The 10719-nt window shown below is 34.5% G+C and overlaps 1 protein-coding gene across 2 annotated transcripts; it reads right to left on the bottom strand.

The window, feature by feature from the left end:
- Positions 1-740: 740 nt before the first annotated feature.
- On the bottom strand, positions 741-6645 carry LOC103969701 (ranBP2-type zinc finger protein At1g67325). 2 transcript variants are annotated; one of them, XM_009383329.3, is made up of 10 exons: positions 6553-6645; positions 5604-5649; positions 5375-5490; positions 4782-5055; positions 4279-4349; positions 3928-3979; positions 3743-3852; positions 1720-1750; positions 1374-1522; positions 741-1179 (listed from the first exon to the last, which is right to left on the bottom strand). In XM_009383329.3, the coding sequence occupies exons 1-10, from the start codon at positions 6559-6561 to the stop codon at positions 1177-1179; spliced, it is 861 nt and encodes a 286-aa protein (XP_009381604.1). In that variant the 5' UTR covers positions 6562-6645; the 3' UTR covers positions 741-1176. The 2 variants fall into 2 exon arrangements, with proteins under 2 accessions (XP_009381604.1, XP_009381605.1); XM_009383330.3 differs by having other exon boundaries at positions 958-1179; positions 3743-3846.
- Positions 6646-10719: the final 4074 nt, after the last annotated feature.

Here is a 10719-nt window from a genome sequence, read left to right as displayed (position 1 = left end):
AAGATCATTATTTCGGAAATTAAACAAAACCTGTAAAACCAACCATCATCTTTAGCATAAGCATCAAAAAGAGAGTTCAGTACTTAACAAAACAATGAAAAACTATATACAACTTTTCCAAGATATATCATTGGAAAAGCCTAAAATGATTACTTAAAATAACTCCCTTGGCTGGGAGAAGGATCCTTATAGTTATTAGTCCAGTAACATGACAAAATTAAGGTACATGCTTAAGACACTAAAAATATATATATGTTGGACAACTCAGCTGAGTTCCTTAAATAAATGGGCAAAACACATACTTAAGAAAGGATTCACTGTAGACAAGATTCTAATAGCAAACGAGACTCCAGAAAAAAATATATTTAAGATTAACAAAAAGCATCAATGTTGTACGGAGTGGAAACCAAGTAGAAAATACTCTAAACTCAAGTAATGAGAACACTAAAAAGAATGACGAGGTCAGAATGTAAATCTCCGGCAAAGGCTAGCACTAGAATGTTAGATATAAACTTAAACCAAAATTGGAAGTATTAAAGTAAATTCTACAAGTTAAACATGATGATGGATAGCTAGAAACAACCCTACATATCCCAATTTCAACCTTATAAAAAAAATCCAAAGAATGGAAGAGGATAAGAATTTAAAGAACAAGCAAAACTTACTCTCAGGCTTCAGAAGGGTGAAGTCTCCATTGATGAACAAGCCTAGAGGAATTATCATAGCACAAATCTAACAAATGCTGAAACCATAATCCAAATATCATATAATAAAATCCAGGGGGTAACATCCAAATAGCACAACTATGGTAAGTTTCCAGAGGATCTAAGTAACAATTTAACAGAACAATGCTGAACTTAACACATAGGTCTTCCTGAAAAACAGCATTCACATGCACCAGTCTGCAAGTACCATGATCTGACCAGACCAAATATGTGAACATTCTTCCTGAATCCTGATAAAGATGTTTAGAGGCCAGCACAAGCCAAAATACCAGATGTGAATTGCCAAAGACTTGTTGCCCTTACGACTGTGACTCGACTTAGATCGCATGAGGGTGAAGAAACTCATAATCATGGCTGCAACTATAGGACACATGACCGACCACAGACATCAAAGGTGTGCAACGCCGACGATGACTCTGAACCTTCTTGACCCTCACAAAAGTCCTAGGACTCACTGTAACATAACCACATGTTGGATCAATGCATGCAGGAAAAGACAACAGATGAAACTAAAGTAAAACTTTTAGAAATACTGATATTTTGTAACAGAATACAAAAGGCTATATCATGTATTTTATATTCACAAGACTTGCTACTCAAGCCCAACATAAGAGACATGTACAAGTACATATGTTCACAACAACGAACCTGATCATCCTCACTGGATGTCAGCCCATATGATTGTGTCTGAGATGGTTTTTCTGCACCACAATTCTGTCGGTTACACTTGGTCCGGAATGGATAATTTATGTTGTTACACTTTTCACACATCCAACTGCCCTCTGGTATTTTTGGTTCTGCAATAAAAATGTGAAGGTTCAAGAAAAGTCTGAAAAGTTCTCTATACCAACATGCATCAACCACAAAAAGAAGGTGACAATAAGGATATAACAAGATTTGCATTGTAGTGACAATATTTAATTATTTAGGAAGCAATTTTTGTGGTTCTCACTTCTCAATGCATGCAAAAATGAAAAATACATAGTGTACTTACTGGAACCTTTTGAATTCTCTGATTTTGGGCCCTGCACAAAGTTGATAAAGAACAGAATCAGCAAAGGCTAGCACTAGAATGTTAGATATAAAAAACCAAAATTGGAAGTATTACTAGGGTGAAAGTAAAAAAGGTTAAGTGAAAAACTTTCATAGTAGGTTGAAATTAAGTTCTCAGATTTAAGGTAAGACTCTCATTGATTCCACGTCTATCTTCCAAAAAAATGATCAGAGATATCTAGCATATCGATAACGCTCCCCACCTTTTCTAAACAGCTATCAGCCTTCATCAAGGAAAGAACCTCACAAATACATGCATATGAACACAAATCCACAGATGCACACAAAATCAACAGTAACAAAGCAATAATGACAAGCTATGCAGATCATTAAAGATATCTTTGTGGACTTCAGCAAATCCTCCTGCAAACATCTCTGATTCTACATATGCATTACTTTGCCAATCCCTTATTTATGTAGATATAGATCCACGAATTCCGACCCATCATCTCATCCTTCCAAGTTTAGTGGCTATTGGACAAATCAAAAGCATACACCAGTAATTCTATTTTCTCTGAATTTATCTGAATTCTATAGTCAGCCAAGCTTCCATATGTTTTCTTCTACCAAGATAATTTGAGTCAACAATAACCTGGGTCACATTGTGAACCAATACCCACATTGAGAAAATCAAGCTTTAACGTGACACATGGGATTCGAGAGGACTATAATTTTGATATTTGTTCAAAAAGCAACAATCAATTTGATTTTTCAAGGGAAATATTTTGATGTAAGCAATTACACAGACGATGTACAGAAAGAATCAATCAGGCATATACAACATTTTGGAATTGAATTGCTGTTTCTAAGTCCTTTTGAAAATAAATGATAGTAATGCTAATGATGGCGACATGTAAAGATGTTGGATCAGTTCAGGTGTGGCTTATATGTATAGGTTTTTAAAAAAAATTAAAATTCAAGTATGGTTTTCCATCTAAACAATAATATAACTGGACCAAGCTCTATGTACTCAATTTGGTTCAATCAGTTAAATACATCCAACCAATACCAGACACCCAGACACCTAAACAGATGATCCAAGCTATACTCTTTGGACATTTGGAAATGTAGTTTCGAATTTGGACCAATCATGGACAGAATGGACTATGTTGGCCACAAGCTTAGATATGTTAAAGACCTTGGCACAAAAAAATTTGGATATTGCATTCTCTTGTTTCATTCTCATGTGATGCATTAATAAAAATGTTATTTATCTAGTTTAAAATAATTTTGTGTTTAATTGTTTAGGCCAACTTGTATAATCTATCAGATTTATTTTTTTGCATTTTGTTGTTTGGTACAAGAATTTTGGTTGACCAGTGAACAATATAATCGAACCAATCAAATCGTTTATCTGGTTACCGGGTTAACCAGCATACTTGGTTACATCATGGTTGGGAAAAAACAAATTAATTCAGTTTGGTTCGACAATTTAGGTCGTACAACTTCCTGAAGACATTCAGACTCCATGAATCAAGAAGTTAGATTAGATTACTTATTGGTTGAAGCATCATAATTTCCATGCATAAAGAGTATCAAAATAACAGAACTCTTTGAAAAGGAAAAATATATATATTCAATAGCATCAATCCTGTACTTTGTTTAGATTCAAGAAGACTATGTATGATTGCTTATTCTCCAGCTTTTTACAACTAAGGCTGAACAATTAAAGCTGTCCATAGAAGAGCACAATTTAGTAAATCTTATCACTGGAGTTTGATAACCATACCCTATGTTGCAATTACAAATTTTCTTGTGATTGAGGCAAAAAAGGCCAAGAAAAGACAAGCTGAGATGAATAGTTATCTGATGACATGAAGAGGACAGAAGCTGAAACAAATTCGGGCAGCGGCACTAATTATTGAGAAAAGACAGTAAATTCAAATAAAAAAGATCATACAGAAAAAACACAGGGCAGCAAGCATCTTGAAGAAAAATGACATAAATAAAATATGTACTCAAACCTGGCTTTCAGGCCTTGGAGTGTTGCACTTCCTCATGTTACAAACAGTTCGGAAAGAGAAATTATTGTTGCCACAATTAGGGCATGTCCAGTCATTCTCATGTCCTGCACCTATGATATATGGAGAATTAAATGCAGAAATTATCTCAAAGCTTCACTAGGACATCAAAATGTCAGAAGAACAACCTGCAGTCTTCTTTGGAGAACTTTCATTAGGATAAGCTCCAGGCCTGGCCCCCTGCAGAATTTTCACTCCAGAATTACTGTTTGTTTTACTGGTACAGAATATCAAGTAATTATGACCAAGTCAAAAAAAAGTCAACTGAAAGCTCTTGACATCTCATCAAATTACACAATATTGAGACAATTTTTGAGTCCTAAGAACTGGTGGGTCAAAACTACTCGTCACACTCAGAAACAAATAATAATAATAATACAATAAAATAACTATTTTCCCAGATACTATCTAAATGAATGCAAATACTATAGCAACAAGAAAAACTTGTCATTTAACTGTAAAACCTACAAATAGCTTACCATTGCACCATGACCCATTGGTATGCCCAACCCATATCTATCCACCATAGGAGGCATACCATACATACCACCTAAAGAATAAGAAATCATTAGCTAAAACATATATAAACAAAGACAGGAAGCAGAAAAGAAATGTTGACTGCAGTGTCAAAAGGTTTCCAGATATCCAGGTGAAACCACAAAAAGTAATGCGTACACAGAGCTGAATATGTTATCTCAAACTAATAAGAGGCTGTGAACATCCCTGACATAGATTAGTAGTTTTTATCATATCTTAATCTAAAATGAATTTTCATGACCCACTCGTTGAGTCAATGGCTTGTAATTCCATAAGAAATTGTTTAAAACATTCGGTGAACAGTAATAACTTGCATGGAAAAGTCAATGCAATTGGAGCACATTCAATCTCATTTTTAGAAAGTGACGTGATCGATGGAAAAATATATAATAAAGTTTTACTAGCTTACTTTCAGACAAAACATTGAGTGGTTAAATGTCATTACCTGCTCCTATCATAGATCCACTAGAATAAGGAGGAGGTCCAGACATATGCATTGGTCCATATGGACTCCCAACAGAAAAGCGACTGCCATACTCATAGTGATAAGCAGAACCTCCAGGGAAAGAGAAATCATAAGGAGTCAGTGCTGGACCATTAAAAAGGGAAGGGCCATATGGCAGAGAACCAAGATACATTGAAGATGGGGCACCAGAACCCAGGTAACCAGCTACAGAGGTGTAAGGTGAAGGAGCTTGCATAGACTTTGCAGCAGATTTCTGGACAATAACAATACTAGCACATAAGCATGGAACTAGAGAATCGACAGAGCAAAAAGGAAAAAGAGCAGAAATTGAGACAGTGAAAAACCATCCTCAGTTGCTGCAAAATCAGTAGACATCTTTTACATGCCCAGAAGTTCTTAAAGAAATGTACACAGAAGTCTAACGCTATATTAAAATGCTAGAAAAGAGGAAACGGTTAGAGAATGACAGATCGAAAGAAAAAAGAAAAGGAAAAGAATAAAAGAAATAAAATAATGCTAATATCTCGCAATGCAGCCTGTAGTATATGCATGCTATTTAAAGACAGATTTACCCCATCATGGTCGGCAGGCCTTGACTGAGTACAGTTTCGCATATTGCATGTTGTCCTGAATGAGAAATTAACATTGCCACAACTAGGGCATGTCCAATCATCATCTCGGCGGCCACCTTAAACAAAAATATGTTAGATCACAGATCAGTCCGTTCTGTCCGTCAGTGATCATAAACTTAAAAAGTGATCAGACAACTGTTTCAATGGCCAAAAAACAGCATATCCATACCATCGGTTCTAGCACGCTTGCCAGCAGATGAGTTCCGGTTATCCACCTGCAACACAAAGCACAAGAAGTGATTGAACAATGATATGTCATACATACCTGTAAATACAAATTCCTCAAGTTCTCACTCAATCCCATCATCTACGTAGCATCAAATTGGGCTCCAAGAATGTATCGCATATTTATAGCACAAACATGATTAAAATGTTACTGATTCCAACGAAAAAGGAACTTTATAGCCCTAAAGCAACCTAATCAAAACTAGGAAGAATTGTTGACAACAATGATAAAGACAATACTACTTAACAACCTTGTATGAACAAGGTCCGTATATGTGTGGTGGACATTTAGAACACTAATAAGCATAGAATGGAAAATTCTTTGAAACCTCCGATACCGATAAACTGAGAAGAAGTCTATCCTAACAAACTAAGCCCAATCAGAACTTCGGCATCATTAGAAAATCACGATCAAGACGAACCAAATATTACGTTGGAACGACATTAATGAGGCATAAATCTGATGGAAAGATTAAGACAACCTCACACAGATCTAGCGAAATTAGGTTCGAATCGTAGTAAGAACACTTAATGAGGCGTCAATTTGATGGAAAAGTGAATACCAAATCACGGAAACGAGCTAGTCCTACCAACATCCAACAAAAGACGGCAGATCAGGTAATAGAAACGATCCACGAAAGGGGGAAAACGAATGGTAGAAAATAACAAGACCGGAATTACTCGATGAACACTTGATAAGGCAATAATTCGATGGGAATCATCTACCTAATCACGTCGACAAGGAAATCACATGACAAAAATGATCTCGCTCGACGAAGAAACAGAAGGCGACAGATCGAGAACCGGAGCCGATCTAGCAAACAGAAGTAAATCCAAAGAGGGGAACCATCGCAGGGTCTCATGCGAGAGGGAGAGAGAGAGAGAGAGATTACCTGAGACATGGCGGCTCAAAGGGTTCGGCTCGGGACGGAGGCGAGAGATTATTACTCTTTTAGCGAGTGGTTAGTGATTTTTACATTTTTGGCACCTTATATTAATTTCGCTTTACCAATATATAATCTCCTAAACATTTTAAAAACTAATAATAATCATAATTATTATTATTGTTAATCTCATAACCTATTATTTCATATTCCTTTTAAAGATAAGTGATAAAAAGATAGAATTAATTCAATGGAGAACTTCCTCATTATGCAATGCAAAAAAATCCTTAAAAATGGAATTAATTTGTATTCTGCTTGGTCCACCCGACTAACCTGCATAACTTGCCGACAAAGAATTAGGTTTCATCGAAGTCTTTGTGATTTTTTTATTTTGATCACACATTACTTAAGTTTTTATAGTTTATTTATATTTAAAATAATTATTATATAAAAATTTATTTTAACATATATAGACCACAAGTACTTATGATTTTGTTTGTATCTAAAATAACTCATATATTTTTAAAAATATAACATATAATCCCTCTCATCAAGTCTGAGTTGACAGATATTAGAATCTACTTATGTGATATACTGGTTTATAACCATTATTAATATAATAGTTTATAATAAGTTAACATTACCCAAACCTACATCATAAAAACTAGCGAAATCAAATTTCTAAAGGATTTATTACTAGAATTAAATCCAAAAGAGTCTAAAATATAATTAAAAATCACATATTAAAATCCATTAAATATTACCAAAATCTAAAGAACCCATGCTATTAAGAAAAATAGATTCAACTAATAATATAGTTACTAGCATCAATATTAGTAAGAAGTAAGAGGATAGAATTGTTTATTTGATTGTAGAACTATATGAAAGCAATGAGTATGAGATAAAATCACTTGGGAGTGGACATAAGCAACTTCCAAGCCAATAGAATGCCTCCAAATGCATTCGAAAAGAACAGAGCAAAGCGCCATACGCATGGGATTTGTATAAATGAGTTTCCTATAAAATGATAACCTAAAATTTATATTTGATCTTAATAACAATAAGAAAATAAGTAGTTTTTTTTACTTTTTATATCATGACAATTTTAATTAAAAATAATTATAAGGAAAAAGAAAGAGGAAGGGAAGGGGTCACTCTATTGTGCGACAATTCTATGATCTAAAAAGGTATCATAGATCTAGTCAAACCATATGATTTTGAGAATGTTATTTACCCTTCAACAATCCATCGATAAATATGAGCTTCATAGTCCCAACAATGCTAGAGGAGATAGATGAGACAGGAGAAGAGGAGAGGTCAACATTGTCCCGAGTCATCGTCGACTCGCCTACTAGCACAGGATTAATACTAACTAGGGTAGGCTCCATCTTTTGGACCAGGGCTTCAAAGAAGTTCACATCAAAGTTGCTCAAACCTAGGTTTAGACAAGTGTCTTCAATCTTCATCGAGCGTGGTGGGTTAGGAGGCAGTGACTTTGGATCCAAATCGATCGAGTTCGTAATTTATCTTTATCATCCTCCATATCCTAATAAGTGGAATCATCATCTATTTGCATTAATCCAAGCCAACTAGCATAGAGGACACTTTAAGCCCCTCGCCTGATAGGGCATAGCAAGGTAGGTGGAATAGTATGGGGGCAATAAGTAGCTAAAATCGATCACCTCAACTAAGGCCATATGAGAGTCATGGGAAGATCCTTGACTCACGTGTGTCGCATAAGAGGCTACCCAGAGAGACACTATTAGAGTCATCATTTTCTCATATCTCGATCGCCTATCTAAGGCACTACTATGCTGAGTCGATTAACTCCTCTAAACACATATCCATAAAGCAAAAAAGAGGTTCTCCTAGATACCCTTAGTCCAATCTTTTGATAAAACACTTGAGTTCTTCATCTTCGGAGAGAGTTGTCAAGGATAGAAGACCCCTTAGGCATATTAGAAAGTTTTGTTGAAGAGGACTTACAATGGTGACTCCGAATAAAGTGGGATAAGACAAAGAATTCTTCGATCATCACGCAAAAGAGAGAAAACATTAGAAAAAAAAAATGATAAAGAAAGGATCTATGAGGATGAGAGTTGGTGGAGGAGGAAGGAATAGAGGGCGACTTGCAATGATTTCGTCCTTCCACATAACTTGCAATGATTTCGTCCTTACACATAACTTATCATTTTATTTGTTTTGACCAATGAACACTTGATAAGAGTTTATAAATTCCTTAAAATGAAATATTTAAATCCATCCAATAAATTTATATTAATCACTGGCATTCATGATGAGTAATGATTTAATAAAAACCAAAGACTCTTTATTGATCTGCGTTGAAGACTCCTCAGTCCGACAGGAAGATCTGCATGAAGGTGACATCGATCCGTTTTCCTTGATTCCCTAAATACCAATGTTTATGCTATAAACATTGGTAGATGCTTTGGTTTGCTGTATAAACTGTTTAGGAGCTGAAGTGTCATTGGTGCAATGTATGAGTCGATGATTTAATGGATAAATCACTATGTTACATGAGTTTAATCAATGAATGATCATTGAATTCTGGTTATAAAACTAAAAAAGTCAGGCCTCACCTGTGGTTGGAGTTCATGATGTTTAGTGTTGATTCAAGTTTTCTCTTCCCCTCATCGTCATTGCACGATTTCTTCTGCATTCCTCACCGGAGTGGAAACTGAAACTTTCAAGAGAATATTATTATATTGTCAGCCTTACCTCGATGACTTAAGAACTGCTCGTTGACTCATCGTTCTAGAGTGGTCAAAAGATCACTCAAACAGTTGTTAGGAAGGAATGATCTGATACCAGTATAATTGGTTCTAGAGTGGTCAAAATGTCACACACAGCTGGTGAGTTTCCAAGGATGATTCAGTCCACCAATGTAGCAGCCATATTAGAGAGAGAGTATCACCACCAGAATTTATTGGATAGACTTCATTCACCATATATTTGGGATGTACTATTTCAACATTCACAGCTTGAATCACAAGTGCATCGAATCAGCTATGTTTTATTATTTCTTGTAGCAAACTGTCTCGAGTGATGTTTCCAAGGATGAGTCAATCACAGCAGCAATCTTACATCATCATTACTAGAATTTCTTGGATAGACTTCATCCACCACATGTTTGGGATGTGCTTACTTCACAAGTGCAGTGAACTAGTGTGATGGAAGTATCCTGGTACAGGAATCACTCATCAACAAATTTGTGATGTGAGACTTGGTGTTTCTTTATTCCTGGTCCTGCCTTGCTCTCCCAACTCTGGTGGATAAGGCTCCTATGCAAGCATGATGCTACTGGCAGATCCTCCCTCACCATAAATAACCAAGTCACATCCAATGAATTAAGGCTAAAAGATAATAGTGGTGTTCCTTCTCTTACCTATCTGCTCCTCCTCCTCCTCCTCCTCCTCCTCCTGACCAGTTACTTCTATCCATCACTTACAAGAAATAAAATATAAATTTGGATTTTATCTTCATTTGCTTTATCCATTTCTTTTTCAATATTTTTGTTATTTTTTTTCAAAAAACATATATATGTGGGGATGATTTCTTTAGAATATACTCATATTTTGAGTATTTTTCAAAAGATATCCCCTCTTTTACTTTCTATCAAATAGTATTCTTAATTTTTTTAAAAAATATTCAGAATATTTCTTAAAAAAAATTATTTTTTACTAGTTTTAAATTGTTATCGTGTTTGTAATTCACTCGCTTATAGTATTTTTTAATAAAGTTTATAATGTCTTAAGTGATATTATATAGTCTTTCTAATTATTATTCCTGGTATATAATTATGGTTAAAAAGTCTATATAGATTATTTATAATATTTTATATTAGACGTTACAATATTTTCATTATGATGGTAAAATACTATAATAAATTAATTAATTAATTAATTATTATTATTTGAGTAACATTATTGGTAAATTATTTTAAATATATATCTGAATCATAGCATAGGCTTCTAATATATCTTGATTTCATTTGACTAATTTACTATAAGCTTTATAATGATTTTATAGTGATGACCAAAACCCTATAACAGATCAAAAATATTATAACTGACCAAAAACATGATGATAAAAGATAAAAAAAAATAATTTTAAGAGATAATTTTAATATTTTTAAATTGAGATTACTCATTAAAA

This window comes from Musa acuminata, chromosome BXJ2-10 (assembly GCF_036884655.1).
Source record: "Musa acuminata AAA Group cultivar baxijiao chromosome BXJ2-10, Cavendish_Baxijiao_AAA, whole genome shotgun sequence".
NCBI classification, from domain to species: Eukaryota; Viridiplantae; Streptophyta; class Magnoliopsida; order Zingiberales; family Musaceae; genus Musa; species Musa acuminata.
The sequence above is the reverse complement of the archived record's forward strand: the minus strand, read 5'-3'. Positions and strand labels throughout refer to the sequence as shown.